We start from the raw sequence: 20039 nt of genomic DNA on the forward strand, positions 1-20039 counted from the left end.
TCTCCTCTTTTCCCTCTTCGCACAGTGTGGTCAATGGGAATGCTTGGTTTCTCTGTCCTCGTGCTATGAGGGGAGAGAAGGGTCTTTCCATCTACACTGCGCCACACTTGGCGCAGCGCAGATGGGAAACCAACACCAAAATCCCTTCGAAGTGTCACTGGCAAAGCTAGCACTTTAAAAGATGGTGCCTCAAAGAAACCTACTTCTTCTCTTCCTCGGTGTTGTCCAGGGTGGAGTCGTAAGGCACAACATCTCCTGGAAGTTCCTCTTCTCCCCGCAGTGCCAGGGACAGCCCGCTGGCAACTTCTAGCCACAGCTTCTCTTGGTCTTCTTGGCCTCCCTGACCAGCGGCTCCTAGACGGCAAAATCAAAGATGAGGAAACCAAAAAGGGTGACTCAACAGAGAAACATTTCCCGTCGGCTGAATACACTGCCGTGCGGGTCAGGATAAAAGAAATCCTGCAAAATGTTTCCAACTACCATTTCTAAACTTGCCCAGTTTAACTGTAAACTGGCATGCGACATTGCAGAGGCCAAGCCACAAAAGAGTTATTATAACAACTTCAATTCGTTAAAGTATTAAAGGCCTTGCTGGTGACAAAATTTCAAGAAGGGGTCGGAATGACAGGGGCATTTAGTGACTGAGTGATGTATTTTATTTTAGGGGCGAAGCTCCTTAGGGTCTAGCCTTGTCCGGCATCCGTGCTCACATCAATTGCCATCCCATCTGTCTTCTTAAAAAAAAAAAAATATGTTTGCGCAGTCGACAGGATTCGAACCTGTGCGGGGAGACCCCAATGGATTTCTAGTCCATCGCTTTAACCACTCGGCCACGACTGCGGGACGAATAGGGGGCGAGATCTGGTAGTAACTCAAGAGCTGGGGATGTCATAGATGAAACGTTGCATGTAGCCGCTCAATGTCTATACAGGAGAGGGCACTGCGGTCAAATGCGTATATAATCACGTTAAACTTTGCATGCATTGGCTCAACGTTTCTAGACGAGAGGATGCTGTGGTCAAACGCTCAAATCCGTATATAAACACGTTCCATACCACACAATCTCTTTCTGACATGGATGAAAACGAACAAAAAGCTCGGCATGCTCTGGCTCAGCGTATCAGCACCACCAGAGCTTCGCCTCAATCAACATCATTCACCACAGGGAGATGCGGTCATTTTTTAAAGGGGCCGAAGTGTTAACGAAGTTCCGAGGTGCCTCTCGAAGATGCGAACGAGGACCCTATTCGCGTCTCCAGCTCGACGCTCGCCCTCCCGCGGCGGAAACGGGAAGCGCTCTAGTGAGGGTCCCCCGATTCTCCTGCTCGGCGGGCATGGCGGAACTGCTCACGATCATGGCTCGCGAAATGTCGTTTCCGAATGCAAACAACACTCTTCACTGTCCCAACGTAGTGCTGCAGCCGGTATGGGATTGTACCTTACTGGAGAGATTTAGTATTGCGCATAGAAGCAAACGCAAGTGGTGTGCGTTCGCGTAGAGTTGCGTGCCCCACGTTGTTCGTGTGCCTCATCGCCATGCGCCATCCAAGACCGTAATTTCAGGCTCCGCGCACGCGCAGTGTGGAACGCGCAAAGCTAACGCAAACACACAGGGCTTGAGTTCGCTCGTATACGCAATATTAAAATTCACTACTGTTTCACCGGCTTCCAACGCCAACGAAACGTGCTGCAGTGAGAAGACGTGCAAGCAGGCAGGCGTTCCTTCGAACTGGAAAGACTGAGATGGGAAAAACGACGGCGAGCAAATACAAAAGTAAATAAATGTTATGAAAAAAACTAATAATTAAAGAAAGGCTTTTTTTTAACTTTTGGGCATTTGGTCTGGAAGTATATTGGCGGCGACTTTGGACGTTTCGCCGATTGTCAAAAGTCGCGACTTTGATAGCACAATATACTTTACCCACAATTAATGTAATTTTACATGGATTTCTCACATGAGCTAGAATGATTTCATTGATGTTAGACTATTTTTATATTATTTGTAATTAAAATGCAGCAATTGGAACCAGTGATGATAATTAGCACATTTTTCATTGTCATATTTCTTCGCGTGTTTAAAATTAGATCATAAGCAAAAAAATTATATTAGAGCGTGAATAATTACTTATTCATATACGTGAATTTTAATATTATTATTATAATACAAATCGCGGCAATGTATGCCTCTAATTAACGCCAAGATCACGAGAATACTCAATTTAACCATAATAGTCTTTCCAGAAAGGTATAAATCTGTTTTCTTTTTAGCATATGAAAAACTCTGACATATTTATCAAGATAACAGTTAAACGCTGGATGTAATATGGAGTCCTACGCGTCACGCGGTGCTATAAAAACACACACACACACACTTTAGCTGTCTAACTCGGATTTCGTCTTGGGTTGTTGCAGTGAGAGCAGCTTTATTAGTTTATGCGTTTCGTGGACATATTGTAAAAATTGGAATTATTCTCTCATTCTTGTGCTAGGATAATTGTCATTATTTCCCATGACAATTATCCGAGCGAGAAAACGGCAGCGAGAACGCACAGATATCAGCACTGATTTTTTCAACAACTACGAATATCAGCCTGGATCGAACAGTATGTCACAAAATAAAGTTTCCGCAAACAACTTTTCCAAGTAAGTAATTACGATGTGAGACACATCTTGAGTCATGAAAGAAACCGAAATTAAGACCTCTGTCGAGAAATTAAATCCAAAATAGAGGTAAGTTTCGGTTTCGCTCCAGAATTAAAACGCGCATCCTTCCGTAATCAATACGCTAAACACCGTTCTTGTTTTCAGGCTAAAGAGGTGACCTACGCTCATAAAACATTAACTTCCTCGTATTACCAGAAATAATTTGTGTCGCTCAGTGAAGCCAGCACACGAGACAGGCTCAACAGCGGCAGGCATCTCTGACCCTCACTAAACCCGCCATCTTGGAAAATGAGTGGCGCCACCTATAGTTAGTTGGAGTCGCGAATACTGCAAAGCATCCAGAGAGCACTTTTTCCCCAAACGCCTCTCCTGGACACCACTCTTGTCATTACTGTTTGCCAACCAGATCATAACTAAAATTCAGTGTTCTTGGAGTTTACTTTTCGTAAAATTCAGAGGGTTTTCGAAAATTCAGGGTTCATGTCAGTTATCTTTTATTTATACTTTCGATTCTGCAGAATTCTGAGTTTTATTTTACTGTGTTCCCAACCTTTTTCACTAAAAACAAATTTTTTTTTTAAATATCTGATTACAAACATAACTTTAAATCTTAAAGGGATACTACAACGAAATTTTGGCGCTCATTTTTTGGTCTATATGTGTTCAGAAAAGCAGCATCACATCGATCATACCAATACCTTGTTAAAAAAGTCACGAAAAGGAATTTTAAAACGAATTAGGTAAACGATTAGCAAAGAGCACCTGGTGGATGTCGCTAACGCCTCGCTTTTAATGCCCGTCTAGGAACCTTGACAGCTAGTGACGGAGGTTGTCTCGTCTCCGGCCACGACGAGAGAAGAGGGGCAGGAGGAACTCCACTCTTCCCGAGAATGCCTTTTGTGTGTCGCAGAAGTCGCTATTGTCCCCCTACAAGATTATAGAAGATTAACCAGTCACTCAAAATTCGTACAAAAGCAGCCGCTTCGGTGGCTGGAACGACTAGGCCATCCTCTCGACGTCAGCCTCGCCGTAGCTTTGCTCGTCTTGAGACGACCTACGTCACGATTGCGTTGGATGTCACGTGGTCTCCGCTGGGCCTTCTCCGAGCGCTTGCCAGAGTGGGCCGTTTATAATGAAAAATACAGTCACCAGGCTCAAAATACAAACGTGCGATTGTCATTTACGGATATTGTGGATCATATTCAACCTATTTTTGAACACGACAGGAATATTTCAAATTTCATTGAAGTATCCCTTTAAGAGGTCGCCTGAATTGAACGATATTTTCGCGGCTGCACTTGGCATTGACGTCTTTGCCATTCACAATACTAACTGCCTTGTGAGACATCTTGCAAAAAGTTTTGCTTCAATTAACATCAATACCTTTAAATAACTAAACACCGGTGGACGTAGTTGATGTGAAGCATAGAAGCTCCAGTTGCCCTGCCCCCTCCAATGAAATCAAAAGGTTCGCAGCTTTCACTGTTACAAATACAGAACCCTCCTCCTTCTAAGAAGCAGAAATATTATGCTCCAAACTAAAAACCGGGACAGTGGTTTTTGTCATGACCCAGAAGTTCAATGACAGAGTGCCCTGAACAAACATTGACCAGATAAACAGTGCCCTTTTGCCAATAGTCCAATGCCAATAGATTTTAATGGAAACTGAAGTGGCCAGTTCTCAGGACCACTGACCCTGTGCTCTCGCAAATCTTATTCATAAAACACCATTTTTCTTTCTTCTTTTTTTTGACATTGTGATTGAAATCTAGAACTTTTTGGACAAATCTGAAATGGCGAAAATTTTACCGGCGAGTGCTTTTCAGAGTTTTTCAGATTTATCCGAGAACACGGAACTTGCCATAACCAGTCGCATTTCCCGATGACCAATGCCTCGACCCGAACGGCGTCCCTTTCTTTTCCTCTTCTTGATGCCACTCTCCATGCTACCACCGTGCAAGGACGATGTATGCGTCTTCTCATCTTTCCTTCAACACATTGCGTTTCAGGAAAGCATACATTAAGTTTGTTGAACAGAATCCTAACTTGGACTGTTTTATGTGTATTAAATGTTGTGACTAGTTGCACTCCTGCCATTGACGGGTGCCACCAAGTTTCCTAAATACTCGTGTCTCAATATAAATGTTCTTCGTGCGCCATTCTTTGGAACGGGATCTCGTTCTTTTTTTCAATGCTTCGACATAACGGATGCGAAACAGGTCAAGCCACGTAGGGAGAGGGCTTGAAGTATCGAGCACAGGCAAGGGTCAGCCCGAACTCTGGCTTGCCTCCAGCCGGTGGTCTGGCTTTAGGCTTGGGCTTGCTGCGGGGCTTCTTCTTCGACTTGACGACCACGTGGCTGTGCTTCTTTGTAAACTGCTCCAGCATCTTGACGTAGACGTGCACCATTGCAACCAGGTCCCTCAGGTAGGAGCTGAAAGTATAAAATACTCTTAGAATGATGAATTCAGATGGCACTAAGTGAAAGCAACTTTAAGTATAAATAGGGCTTTGTATTTTTGGAACTAATTTTTCGTAAAATTTAGAAGGAATTTTTTTAGTTTACTTCTTACCAAGAATTCAGAGATTATGAGAGTTGATTAAACCTAGCCCTTAACAGCGGAGCTGTTAAGGGCTAGGTTTCCCAGGATCGTGTCCGGTATGTCGACACAAACCTACCTGGACAGCTACCACCATCTATAAGCGACAAGCACACAACCAGTACGGTTTCCGCCGTCGCTCGTAGATGGCGGCAACCTTTCCACCTATAATAGAAGAATCAATAGTTGGGCGCGTTGGTGGGAATTCATCGTAGGAAACAGCGTGAAAAACAGATGATGACGAAGAAGAAGAACACAGTGTATCGAGTACAACCCCGCTGGTCTTCCTTCTTCACAAGAGTGGAAAGACGTTTTTGTTAGATTTCAAATTCTCCAAAATTTAGAGTTTAATTCCACTGCATTGTGAATTTTTCAAAATGTAAAATAAAGATCAATAATGCATAGAAAGAAACATACCATATATTTGTAAAAACTCGCCTGCATTGAATGGTAATTCTTTGACTGGATGTGGCATTGGTACACTTGCCATTGGCAATACTAGGTAACTGTCCCATGACAAAACTTGCAAACAAGTGTTGGTTCAATAAACATCAAACATTAGTTATTATAGAAACAATCGTTCCTCCTAGCATCCTTTTTTTTTGCAGTGGTTTTTGGTTTAGTTTATTCACATTGCCAAATGAAACTTCAGTATCAGTTTTGTGTATTACTACGGTATTCATGCACTAAAATAGAAAAGCTTTTAGCATCACAAAAAGCTGGGGGGAAGGGTTTACGACACAATATTTTATATTTTGGTGGGTCGCAGGGTAGCAGAATTTGGAAAGCATTGGACTATTGAATATGTGCATCATAAAAAAAGCACGTAAAATTTTCAAGAGACCATTCTGAAGTTTTGACATCTTTTGGAGCTAATACTGTATGACAGCTACAGTCGAAGGTCACCCCAAAATGACATAGCCCCAAAAAATGCCCTAAGCAAAAATTAGACCAAAGTTAAAAAGAAATAGTTTATGAATATCGATGAGAAAATTACTATCCTTAGTAAGGGATTTTACAATAAACTGGGAGAAGCAGGAACTATTGCCCTATTTACTCAAATATAAGTCAACCATGAATGTAGGTCGATGCCTTTATATTAAACTCGCCGAAAAAAAAAAAAAAAAATGTTAATATAGGTTTGCCTTTTTTCTTTTTTTTAAAGAACAGAAGAAAGTTTGGGCAAAAGAAAGAAACCTTTTTTTACGGTGCTCTCAGCTAAATCACGGCACAGCGCCAAAAATTTTGTCATTGTCAGAACTTCCGGACATGACGTTGTCGTCGGAAGCTTTGTCAGCTTCGTCGACATCCTCACAAATTCGCAACAATATTTCACTGGGCCTCACTGACATCGGTGCAAAATGGCGACAACAAGAAACAAAAGAAGGTGGGGACGGGCAAAGCCAGGAGACCAAATACAAAGCGACCGGGAAAGGGGACAAGGTGCGTTGCATCCTCCTCCTTCCCATTCCCCCTTGCCTCGCAAAGACATGCATACTTAAAGCTTTCTGCAACAAGAAGCGACTCAGTGACTCGATAGGTCTATGCGCTCGGTAAGGTCGCGAAATTTGCTCACGAATGTACCTAGGTCGAAATTCTCTGATTACGATTATAGGTCGACCCTAAATTTTTGACATTTACGAAAAAAAACAACAAAAAGTTGACTTATATTTAAATAAATACGATAGGCATTTTTATTTGGTTCATCTTCGAAATAGCACTTCTGGGGAACCAACAAACAGCAACCACCGACTATAAAACTTACACTTTATTAGTTTCTCTCCAGAAGATGAGTTCATAAATTAAAAAAAAAAAAAAATACTTGCTGCTTGACAAGTGATAGAGTGTTATCTGTTCTTCCCCATGATAGCCTTCTTGATGAACGGCTCCACTCCGGGAATGATCACTAACCAGGCACATTAATGGCCAAGTTCTGATGTGACTGCTGAGGGAGGACACGCATCTTACGGTAATCCATGAAGTGACCCTTCAAATCTTGGGCCTGTCACTCACGAGCAAACTTGTTTCCAGAAAATGAGATGCAATTAGGATAACCAACTTGTAAGAGGAACCAAGAGTTGACAAAACGGTAATTATGCAAGCAAGTTGGTCAGAGTTTCTGATGTCGCAAAACAAAACTACTGCGGAAACCGTGAGCAAAGCTGACCGTTTTCACGGAGAGCTTGCTCTCTTCATTGGCACCTTTCTATCATTCCGAATGCTTAGATGCAACGAAAAGCGTCTTTTCACGAATCTGACGCACCCGGGATGTGTGGAGGGAGGAAATGGGGCAGCAGCAGTGAAGCGGTCAAGATAGGTTGTGCTTAACATACGTCCCTTACTCAGTGGATGCTCGAGGGCAGTGCAAAAATAAACAGCCAAGTAAAATGGAGATTGATCAATGGAAGCGGGCTTCTTCCTGATCTTTTCCGTCCAACGCCATCTCTAGGTCGTGGCGCGCCGGTCTGACCGATGTAAACAATACAATTACTCATATATTCTTCACGCGTTGTGCGGCGCACAAAACGTTTGAAGATTTGGGTTGATGCTTGGCGTTGGTAAACTGTGACCTTTTTAGTAGTACCGTAGAAATTCCGTATTAATGCTTTCCCAATTTTTTTCTGTATTGTTTGGCCCATTTGGTCATATTTAGAAACATTTCTCCAGCAGGTAAACGCACTAATTACTCGCTGTTTCAGACCAAATTAATAAGAATGCAGAGAAGCACGGAAATTGCGCTGCAAAAAGAGAATTCTGCCTCAATAGAAATCAAATGCGGTACTGGAGGAATCCAAAGGAAGACCTCAAGAGGGGACAGAGCTACCCCAACGGGCATTCTGGGTCCCAACAGACAGGTGCTTTAACAGTCGGACGTTTCCTTGGGCAAGCCATTCCAAGGATTTAGAAAAGAGGCCGGCAAAGATGCACTTACTTTGTTTGGACAGAGTCGTTGAAATTTAGGAGCAGGTGAAGCACAATTTCCCTGTACTCGGGAAGGTAGAACAGGGTCCCTGAAAGAGACAGCAGACACCAGATAGCTCCCTTTACTGCTTCCATTCCCATTGTAAGAACTACAAGCATCAACACTGCCGTAAAGAGATGCAACTGATAACCCACTGCGTTGATTGTGTTGCTGTGTCACGTGCTGCATTGTTGCACTCTGTTTTGTCACAGGATATTTTCCCACATGCTGTTCTGTCACGATGCCAGTCACTTGGTGCAGCTACGATCAGTTATCACGCCTACATTTTATATAAAAATAATTAATGTTCATACCGACTAACCGACTAATTCAAAACATTTCGCTGCCTTTTAATTGTTTACACAAGCAAGGCCTCTTTTCAGGTTTATATTGCATGCATTGGGAGAAACATCCTTTATTTGGGAGTGTGAATATTTAAAACATAGAATAATTTGGAAGCAGTTTTTGCTTTTCAATTCAATTTGCGGAAAGTATCATATTTTCCAATGTATAAGTCATTCTTTTTTTTTTCTTTCGGTGTTTTTCTATACAATGGCGCAAATTACGTGCATTTTTGTCTTTAAGTATGGACCATAACTGTGCAAATCTGCCACGAGGGTTATATTTTTATTCGATTGGCCAACGAGAATCTTGAAACTGGCTCCCGCACACGCATTCATCACAATCATGAGAAGCATACCGTAAAATCCCAAGCAAGCACCCACTAAATATTTGGAGAGAATAGTGTATAACTGGGAGATGGGTACTCCTTAGGTCCACAATATGTAGACACATTGTGTATAAAATACATGTTGTGTATAAAATACACGTTATGTATAAAATACACAAAGATGTGTCCTTTGTGTATTTTCTGAATGTTACAAAATTAAGGGGCAAGCGCTGATTGGAAAATGGGCAAATGCTTTGTATCTTACAATATGCATGCTTACCAATGCGGCTTCGTCGTAAGTGTGACTTGCACAAAGCTGTCACACATATCAAATTTTCGCAAAAACCCACGTTTACGTGCGGGCTGCGACATATACACGAAAAAACAGAGTAAACCGTAAAATACTCAGCACCCCTCATCCTACAATAGGTGCCCACTCCTGTATTTTATAACATTTGGAAAATACACAAAGGACATATCTTTTCATATTGTTGACCATCCTCCAGTTTGCACAATCATCTCCACATTTTGAGCAGGCACACTCGGTATTTCACGATATGGGAATTTTTCAAAAGTTCAAAAATTATGAATGCCTTCAAAATTCTAATTCTTGAATCAAGTTTCACCTCGTCATGCCAACCATTTCATGTAAAGCGTCGCTGCATTTCGCTGGTATGCTCGAAGAAGCAGCTAACATAGCAAAGTGTTTTAGTCGGTTAGATGGGCTCTCACATTTTGCTCCATTTTAGGTCAACCATTTTTGGCTACGATTATAGGTCGGCCCCTAAAATAAATAGAAGTCTCGTAAAATAAGCAGTCAACCTAGTATATTCAAATAAACAAGTCGGGAATCACTATGCTTGCCGTGTAACGCAAGTTTCTCTTTCATTCACCCGTCTTTTCACTTTCTTTTCACAGGCATGTTTGCTAAAAAAAGTTTCAGCAACAATTCATAATAAAATTATTCATGCCCAATTCACAATAAACATAAAATACTAGTATCGTAAACTACTTGATTTTTGCAACTCAATATTTCACAAATTTTGCAATCTGTGTGCTTTGAGAATACTTTGCAGGCACAAAATTTTGCAATTCAGCATGGTATTCTATGTATTTGTCCCCATAGTGTAATATATCCGTGTGACCGGTATTTTTCGCTATATTTTCTAATAGCGAAATTCATAAAAACTAGGTCTTCAAAAAAATTAAGTTGTTTTAGCAGTATTTGATCTATTTCCCAATCAATCTTCAATATTTGTATTCCATCCACAGACAAAATTTTGATATTCGCACACCTCTAATTGCTATGTTAATCACAGGGTGCACAAGAAGAGGCTTCATAAATATTTCACTTGCATAACTTGCATGCCTGTTCACATCCAAGCACTACTTCGAGTCAAATTTCGACCATGATTTCTCAATCGGCAAAGACCATCTTTGTCGCATTCACGAGTGATATAAAGGGTTTAATAAGGCAACGATTACAAGTTCCGACATCTTGTTGGGTCGTGCCCAGGCCAGAAGAACCCAGCGGTGAGAATTGCTGCTCCGACGTCTCATCGACCTGGTGGCACCATCTATGAGTTGCGGACCTCACGACATTCCCCTTTCTATCAAGTCGTCTCGCTGTCTTCCTTCTATAGGTCGAGGCGACTGGGAGGTCTTGTTTGTCGTCCACTTCTTGTGCTGACTACTCCAGGCTGTAGATGACAGCTGGTGCAATGCGCGATGCCGCTGGTCGTGTCCACCACATATGAACGTGGAGATTTTGAGTAGGTTGCAACGCTGTGCCGCTTGTGGCTTCCTTCAGAGTACATCTGCCGTCTGTATCTCCTCCCCCGAAATGTGGGAGATTGTGCAATCAAACTTTAGCAGCCTCATCCGCAGACGCTGCAGACGTGGACTAAGCTCGTCCAGGTGTTTTGAAGAGAGCAGTAGTACGAGCGATTTGTGATCGGCCTCTATGTGGAATTGCACACTGAGAAGATACGAGCGGAAATGCTCGCATGCCCACGTGATTCCAAGTGCCTCCTCTTCGGTCTGTGCATACCGTTGTTTGATATCCGAGAGCAACCGTGACGCATAGGCGACAGAGAGTCATCGTCCAGACGTCTCCTAAAGAAAGACTGTCCCCAGGCCTTACAACGATGCATCTGCCGAGATTGTGAGATGATCCTGAGGATCGTAGTGCGCAAGTCCCGGTGTTGTCGTCAATGCTTCTTGGACAGAGTTTAATCTTTCTTGCTGTGGCTTGTCCCAGCACCAGTCAGCGTCATGGTGAAGCAAATCACAGAGAGGCTTTGCGGGTTGTGAGAGTCCTGGAAGAAACTTGACCAAATGGTTTGCCATTCCCAGGAACGACCTGACCTTGGACACATCACTGGGCGGCACCAGTTGAGCGAGTACAGTTATCTTCACAGGGTTTGCACTAACACCACTGGCCGAGACAACATGCCTGAGAAACTTCACCAGCTGCTTTCGGACCATGCACTTGTCCTCAGGGTTACGCCGCCATCTTGCAGGCGTTTCAGTACTTGGTGCAAGTGCGAGTTGCATTCTTCCCTCATTCTTTCGAACACAATAATATCATACTGAAAAGAGGCTTGGCCCTCAAGACCCTCGAGCACTCTCAGCATTTCATGCTGAAAGAATTCAGATGCCCTAGAAACCTCGAACAGCAGTCGAAGAAACCGAACCCGACCAAATGGTGTCAAAAAGGTGGTGTACTGTTGCCAGTGCAGCTTGCCAGTAGCCCGCTCTGGGATCAAGCTGGCTAAGCCACGTTGCTCCAGCAAGCTTTCCCAGGCATTCGTCGACTGTTGATATTGGGACTTGTTCCCCAAGGAAGCAGCTGCTCAGGCCGGCGCAGTTGACGCAGATGCGTGGTTGTCCATCTTTACTTTTGGCTACGACCATAGGTGCGCACCATTCTGTTGCTTTGTCGAGGCTCTTCATGCACTCCAGTTCTTCTTTGACACTTGGCAGCATAGGAAGAGATACCCGCCTGGGGTACGTTACTGCACAAGGCTTGGCGTCAGGCAGCAGGGATAATGAACCTTTTTTCAGTAAGCTTCTGCGCATGCGTACACTCCCGCTGTCGCCATTTTCGCAGGGCACCAGCACGTTGCCCTGCAAAAATGGCGACAGCAACATCCTATTTTCGCGCCTATTTAGACTATTTTAACACTTCGTTTTTTGGTATTAGTAGTATGGGGTATAAAAAGAACTGAAAACTGATACAACGGCACAATACCAATGTGTTTTGACGGGCGGAGGCATGTTGGGCTACTCTTCGTTTGTATGATGTAAAAATTAAATAGCGCAAAGGTTAGACAAAGGACAAAGGACAGAACATGTAGACAGGACAAGCGCTACCTGTCTAGCGCTTGTCCTGTCTACATGTTCTGTCCTTTGTCCTTTGTCTAACCTTTGCGCTATTTAATTTTTACATCATGCATATCCAACTAGCCCACCTCAATATCTTAGTACAATCTTCGTTTGTAGTTCGCAAACAACCCCCCAGACGGCGCTCGTTACTCGAAAAAGGTCCATTTGTACTCAGTGCTTCGAATCCCGAGACCCGAGGTCAGCTTTCGGTAGCCACTCGAGATGTTTGTTTTGTCGTTGACCTCGCCCGCTGATTCTGTGCCCTCCAACAGGCTGCCCAGGACTTGCAGATTCTCGATCGTAGGACACCCCAGAAGGGTGTCGTGCAGGAAGTCCACCACGAACACTTGTTCCTGGCATGATCTTCCTTTCCACTGCAAGGTCGCCATGAACTGCCTTACAGCGAAAACCTCGACTTGACCGGGTCCCAGCGGTGCTTTTGTGAATCTGGTTAGCGGCCCCGTAAATGCTTTGTTGTAGGCACAGGAAAGAATGGCCGTCACATACGCTCCAGTGTCTACCTTGAAGACTATTGGATAGCTGCTGTTGACCGATGCTGTAATCCTCCATGGTTCAGGTCTGGGCTGGTGTCTTATTTCCCCCAAGAAGAGCTCTAATGTAGCCTGTTGAGTACCCTTTGCGTCTGGTTCTTTGCAGACAGGCACACTGACACAAAGTGTCCTTTCTTGCCACACGCGTCGCATGTCTTGTCGGTTGCTGGGCAGTTCACGCAAGAATGTGGACACGCAGTGGAGCTGCACCACTTGCATGACCAGGAGACTCCTCGGTCTCATCGGTTGTTGCGAAACGGTTGCTTCTTTTTGCTTTTGGCTCGACGCGAAGAGGTGTGGACCTCGTCAACGGTTGCGCTTGGCTGCGCAAGAGGCCACAGTTCCTTTAGCTGCTGCTTAACCGTCTCAAGATTGCGCGCCGTGGAGGTGACAGTCCCTAATGCTAGTTCCGCGTTGAGCTGAAACTTGTCACTCAACTTCACATTGATCAGCCCCACCACGAGTCAATCTCCGATTAGTTGATCTTTCAAATCGCCGTACTCGCAAGTTTCGACCATCTTGCGTATATACGTCACAAAGGCTTGAACGGTCTCATCTTGCAGCTGTTGAACCTTGTCCTTTCGTAGACCATGTTCGTGCACAGCATGAAGTGTTTCGCAAACGCTCGCATCACGGCGTCGTAGTCCTGTTTCTTAACGTCTGCGAGTTTCAGCGAGGCTAACCCGTCCTCCGCTTAACGGCCCATGGCATAGACCAGGGGTGGCCAGGCTGACCAGGCCTAAGAGCCGCAAAAAAAACACCAAACTTCCAAGAGCCACAGGGAGGGGGGGTGGGGGGCGAATTTGTTTAGACCATTAATTGAAACTCGAACTATTTTCAATCTATCCGAGTCATAAGCAGTCGAACTGTACGTAAGGTAGCAGCAGCACAAGACTACCAAACTGCAACCTCTCTCTCAATTTGAAAAGCGTTCCATTTCCTTTTTTGGGGAAGTGCTCGAGTGACCGGGAGGGAAGTGGGGGAATGGGGGGGAGGGAGCCGCGAGCCGCACTTTGACATGCGAAAAGCCGCATGCAGCTCGCAAGCCGCTGCTTGGCCACCCCTGGCATAGGCCAAGGCATCGACTTGGGTCTCTCCATATTGTTTTTTCATGCCTGAAATGATCCGGTAGTGCTCCCATGTTGTGTACCAATGTTTCTAATAGTGTGGGTGCTGAAAGTAGAGCTTTTCAGGCAGCTCGATGACGAACAGGATTAACGATGCTGGTTGCTGAGAGGTCAACATCCTTAGTTGCGTGCCGGTTGGAAAAGCCCTTGCTTGAAGCACCTTGGGCCGGCGTTGTAAAGTTTAGGAATCCGACCATTCAATTTCTAAACCCGCGCTTTGGCATAAACACTTGTTAAAGCCTAGCCGGAGCACCCAGAGCGGTTGCCATCGTTGCAAGTCGTCTTCTTTTCGTTGCCGTATCCCGCCGCTGCCACCATGTTGCGTTCACAAACGATATAAAGGGCTTAATAAAGCAAAGAGCGCAAGTTCCGACATCTTGTCGGGTCAAGTACCCAGGCCAGAAGACTCCCGCGACAAGGGTTACTGCGGGTGGTTATCATTTGAGCCCGTTCTCGTTTCGCCCTTCTCACTTGGTCCTTCTCAAAACAACCATTCTCAAAAAGGCCTTCTCACTTTGACCTGTCGCATTTGGCCCTTTCGCGTTTCGTCCTTCGTATTTCAACCCCCCTCATTTGAGCCCGTTCTCTTTTCGCCCTTCTCACTTCGCCCTTCTCAAAACAGCCATTCTCATAAATATCTCGCTTCAACCCAGCACATTTGAGTCTTTCTACTCCAAATTTGGGTTTTTTCGAGGAATATATATATTCATAAACTCACTAATATTTTCTTTTGTATGTGTGCCACGCTACCGGCCTACTCTCTCTGACAATGATTTTAGCCTTGCGTCGTGGTCGTCGAGAAAAGGGGGCACGGGCCGTTCGTCGAAAGACAATTCGTAATGGGACCGTTCGGCTGGGCCAGGGGGCGCGCTGGAGCGATACCGGTGGCTCCGCGCCGTGGCCCAAATTCGCCCTACTTAGCCGTATGCTCGTCCCATCGCGCTGCCAGTTGCAATGGCGGGCACCGCGCTGAAGCTTTCTGTCCGTTAAAAAACTAATAATTTTTTAGGGAGGCGAACCTCCGCAAAGAAAGGTTGCCTGTGTGTCAGGTCTCCGGGGTGGAGCAAATGATCCAGGCATAGGAATATTTGTCGTTTGCGAAGTGTGTCCCGCAAGTGCAAGACAGCGTACTGTAACATCCGCCTCGAGATAAATGCTCTTTTTCTTTATGGTTTCGCTAGCTCTTCAAAGTCAGGGCTATTTGGAGAAAGATGAGGATGGAATATTGTATAAATTGTCTTTTCGCGCACAGCTGCGCTGTCTCATACACAGCTTGAACTCAGGTCAGTTCTCGGAGTTACCGGCTGATGGAAGCATGCCGCGCCTGTTCTAATTCATCCGGATGAAGTTAATGACGAGGCACGCACAGCCTAATCGCAACACTGGGTCAAGTTCTAATAAAAAAAACGAAACGGTACGTCAATAAGGCCTCCGCTTTTATCTTGAACGGGTCCAACAAAATATATATATATATATATATATTACTATACGCCGCGACACCTTGCTGTGTTTGCGCGCATCTGTCGCTGCCGTCAAAGCGGTAGAATTGCAATTCATGTACGTGCGTCAGTAACCCACTTTTAATTTTATTAATGAAGAGAGGGATCTCCAATCGACTTGCATTTGCGTCGTAAAGCGTCCCTTTTTTGACTTATTTTTATGTGACCGCAGAATGATAATTTTGCAGACTGTTCCGGTTCACAACAAATAAAAAAATTGTCGTCACTATTTGTTTTGTTTGCTGTGTAGGTACAATTAAACTTGATATATCTTGAGTCTGTGTGCCAGGAGAGCATCGTCAATATTTCTTCACTTTCTCTCTCTCTCTCTCTGCAAGAAAAGATTACTTAATTTTAAATTTCAGTCATGAATGCATAGTTACTGGCCTTTGTGACGTGCCCTGTCCTCGTCCTCTTTATTTTGCTTTCAATTTATACATCTAACATCGCCAACACACTCTTATTGGTGGACCGAGGAATGTCCGGGGTTGATTTTTTAGAGTTACTTGGGAAGTAATTATGCCTGTTGGAGGTTAACTACATCATTTTAATAATATAAAAAAAGAACTAGAGTACGGTCGTCAGTGTAAATCACTTTTCAACTATGCGCTCAAGTCTGTGCTCAATACGGTCTATGATTATCTGCCTCATTGGCCCTCATGTCTTTCGCTGCTTCCTCGCCTTCTGTTGTAAGCATCGGGGAACAAAATTGATAAAAATTACTGTGAGAGCGCAGGCGAGCCGGTGTGTATATTAACAATTTGGATGAATTACCCGAGACTGGGGCGAAAAAACTAAAAATATCAACCGCGTATGAGAGATACTTCTTTCTGTCCACGGTTGATGTTTCAAGTTTTCTCGACCCAGTCTCCACTAATTTACCAAAATGGAAAATTGGCTAGTAAGCAAGGGGAGCTGGGTTTTCAAATGTAAACTTGTTTAAGAAATAGTAACTGCATAATCGGGTTTATTTTGTCGGCATCCATGGGGAAGCGTCCTAGCTATTACATTAGGAACGTCTAACATTGCCAACCCGCTCAAATTGGTCGACCCCGGGATGTTCTAGAATCTAATTTTGAGAGGCCCTTGGAAAGTAATTATACCTGTTGTGGGCTAACTACATCATTTTAATAATATATAAAAACAAATTGAATACAGGCGTCGATTTATTTTCAATTATGCGTTCAAGTCGGTACGCAATAGGGGCTACGATTATCTGCCTAGTTTTTCCCCAGGTCTGTTGCCGCTTACCCTCTTTCTGTTGTTAACATCGGGGAACAAAATGGGCGGGTAAGCAAAGTGAGATTGGTTCTCAAATTTAAAGTCCTTGATAAAAAAAAATGGTAACTGCATATTTGAGTTTTGTTTGTAGACAGCCATGGGGAACCATCGTAGCTATTACATTAGGGACTTATCGTAGAACGTCAGTGTCGGATTGCGGGCCCCACAGGCGCCAGCTCGTACCGCCCCCAAGCAACGCAAAACCTCTGCATGCTCTCGCGTGTGACCTACAAAAAGTCCCTATTAATGTGACAAGCAAGCGTAGCTGCATTACTGAATCACGCGACAAGATAGAGAAACAATAATTAAACCTGTCCTCCGCACAGCTGGCGATTCATGCTTCTGGCAATCTTTCTTAAATAACCTCCCAGGAACCAAACAAAACTTTTCGGGAGGCGGATACCTATCTGTTTCATATGATGCTGTGACATTTGGGTACCTTTTGCATTTGGTACATTACTTTACGAGTCGCGAGGTCAGCACGACAAGCGCACCAGCCTCCCGCGTCGTCTGCTCCTCGTACTTCTAACAAGTATCGGCGCGCCTCGCCAGGGGGAGGAGTGGCGCTGCGTACGCGCGGCGAAACTTCAGCCGCACAGCCCTATAGGGCAACTCGTCGCAGGGCCATTCGTCGCAAAGGGCAATTCGTCATAGGGCGATTCGTCACTAGGACAACTTGTCGAAAAACGCGAGTTTTGAAATAGCGCTTTGTCGAACGAAAAGCGTCGCCGAAGGTATTATAAGCATTGACCTATTTTAAGGTGTTCGGTAGCTTTGTTATTCAGCTTGTGTGTAGTATCCTGTTTAGAAAGATTAGTCTCCTGTTTGGTTCTAAGTTGATAAACAGCTTAGTTAACCTTGGAAGCACAAAAACTAATTTCATAGGTGCGGGAAAAAATAAGAAAAGAAAGGAAAAGGGTCACTAGTAATTGCACTCACCTAAACCCATAACAAAATTATCAAAAATAAATGTTTCACGAATTGTCATAGTGACCAACCACCCTATGACGAATTGCCCTATGTGACGAATAGCCCTGCTACCAGCTGTCGTGCGATGAATTGTCATTCGACGAACGGTCCTACACCCCAAGAAAAGATAGTGTCTGACAAAACAACTGACCAACTACTTATCGCAGACAGATCACATTCCGAAATGTCATCTTGTTTGAGGTGGCTCAACTTGTGACAATGCAACCACTTCTATATTGAACATGCATATGCTGTTTCTGTTCAAACAGAGTTTTCAAGTTAGATGTGCATCGTTCTTTCTTTTCTTTGCGTTCGTTTCGAGAAAGGGAAGCAGCTAGGCATCATTGTACAAACGTATTACGTTATCTTGTAGTATTTGTATTTTTGGGGGGTGAGAAGTGTGTGTGTGTGTGTGTGCGTGGGGTGGGGGGGGGGGGGGAAGTTACGAGAGATTTTCGTTGATAAAAGATAGTATCCCGGCCTTTCTTCGAATGCAGAAAAATGGATTCGACCAAGCCAAGGGGTGGGGGTAGCTATACTTCGACTCTATATCTGATGGTATGTTGGGTGCCCAAGCAAGGTAAGACTCACGTACAAAGCCGGGAAGGCATAATGACGGCAGAACCCTGTAGAGCTAGTCCCATTCGGTCGTTGCGCGAACAGGCAATATAAGCCCTTTGCAAAAGAAAAAAAAAAAAACGATTCGGATTTAATGAGAATGTTCCACCGAGGCGGACCAAGTGAGAATAGGACGAAATGCGCAACGTCCAAATGCGAATGGTCCGTTTTCAGATAACGGGCAAAATGAGACTGGGCCCACTTGAGAAAAACCTGATTCGGATTTTATGAGAAGGTTCGAACGAAAAGGACCAAATCAGAATGGGACGAAGTGCGCACGGCCAAAATGCGAATGGGACGTTTTCAAATAACGGGCAAAATGAGAATGGGCCCACTTGCGAAAAACACGATTCGGATCTTATGAGAAGGTTCAAACGAGAAGGACCAAATGAGAATGGGACGAAATGCGCAAGGTTCAAACGCGAATGGGACGTTTTGAGATACACCCGGTTACTGCTCTGACGTCTTGCCAACCTGATGCCGCCATCTATCAGCTGTGACGCTCACGACTATCTTGAAGTTAAAATTAGAATCCGAAAAAATTCCTCGAGGAACCAGGCTTGCAGTTGGACGACAGACCTTTGAGGGCCCTGGCTGCTTCTTTGACCTGCTCGTCGGGACAGCCGTCCATGGCAGCGAGCGTCCTGAGCAGCTCGTGGTAAGCTTTCAGTGCAATGTGAAGCCTGGAAAACAGCACGAAATATCTGTTACCGGATGTCAGCATAAGAATGATAATGCTTTACTTCTCTTATGGTCCAGAGCAGGGGTTCTCAAACTTTTTGGCCTCATGGAACCCCAGGAAGCCTCAAAAACTGCCGCGAAACCCCTCCCCCCCCCCCTTCCATATTTTCCGACCGAGAAGCAACAGATGCACAATTGTAGGCAATTTTGCTTGTGTTGCTTCCCTTATATCCCCACCATATCAATCGCAATGTCAATACAAAGTGAGATGAAGGCGCTTTGCATGGTCCTGCCGTGCAGCCTGCAGCGGGGGAGGGGGGGGGGTTGCAATTTGGGTGTTCGCGGAACCCATGAGGCCAGCTCGTGGAACCCCTGTGTTCCCCGGAACCCAGTTTGAGAACCCCTCCAGAGCAACCCATCGGTCACGGTATGGTGGCAGATGCAAAAAAAAATATACCAAGAAAATATGTACTATTGCATTGCAATTCTACAACGCAAAATTGAAAAAATATATGCCAAGTGTTTTTTTTTCTTTTTAATACAATGCTACAGCCTTAGCTGCCGATGTGCCATTAGAACCCAAATTTTAGAGGGGGTCAGCAACAAAAAATGCAATTCCTAATTCAATATCAATTACACCACCTTACCTTGATGCTAAACATAGAAAAAAAATGAAATTCTCAAGTAAGGTTAATAAAAAAACAAATAAATTATAATTATTAAAATTTTCAGTAAAATATGAATATAATCAAAAAATCTAAATTTCAATCGTTAAATAAAAAAATTCTGGAACAAAGTTCATTACTAAGAACAGCAAATCAACAAAAATGTAATAAAGCTTGATTTTATCATTTTCTGCCTACATAACACATGTTTCTGTTAATGTTACATAATATACTTTTGCAATCGGATCACAACGCCAAATTAAACGTAATGCGAGATGTAACTGATTACTTTCGAGTAATTTTGGCATTGCTTTTAAGATGCGGTAATTGATTACTGTCATGAACTACGTTATTCAGTTAGGCCG

The 20039-nt window shown here is 44.2% G+C and overlaps 1 protein-coding gene across 1 annotated transcript in view; it reads right to left on the minus strand.

Moving 5' to 3' along the window:
* The window catches only part of LOC8038579 (protein timeless homolog), a 622009-nt gene that overhangs the window by 571022 nt on the left and 30948 nt on the right, over positions 1-20039 (minus strand). The window contains exons 10-13 of the mRNA XM_040213064.2: positions 18908-19011; positions 8197-8275; positions 4953-5098; positions 204-354 (exon numbers count right to left, since the gene is read on the minus strand). Of these exons, the coding sequence (XP_040068998.1) occupies positions 204-354; positions 4953-5098; positions 8197-8275; positions 18908-19011 (480 nt within the window). The remainder of the gene's footprint in view (positions 1-203; positions 355-4952; positions 5099-8196; positions 8276-18907; positions 19012-20039) is intronic.

Source organism: Ixodes scapularis, unplaced genomic scaffold (genome assembly GCF_016920785.2).
Source record: "Ixodes scapularis isolate PalLabHiFi unplaced genomic scaffold, ASM1692078v2 PGA_scaffold0__279_contigs__length_252992795, whole genome shotgun sequence".
In the NCBI taxonomy this organism is placed as follows: Eukaryota; Metazoa; Arthropoda; class Arachnida; order Ixodida; family Ixodidae; genus Ixodes; species Ixodes scapularis.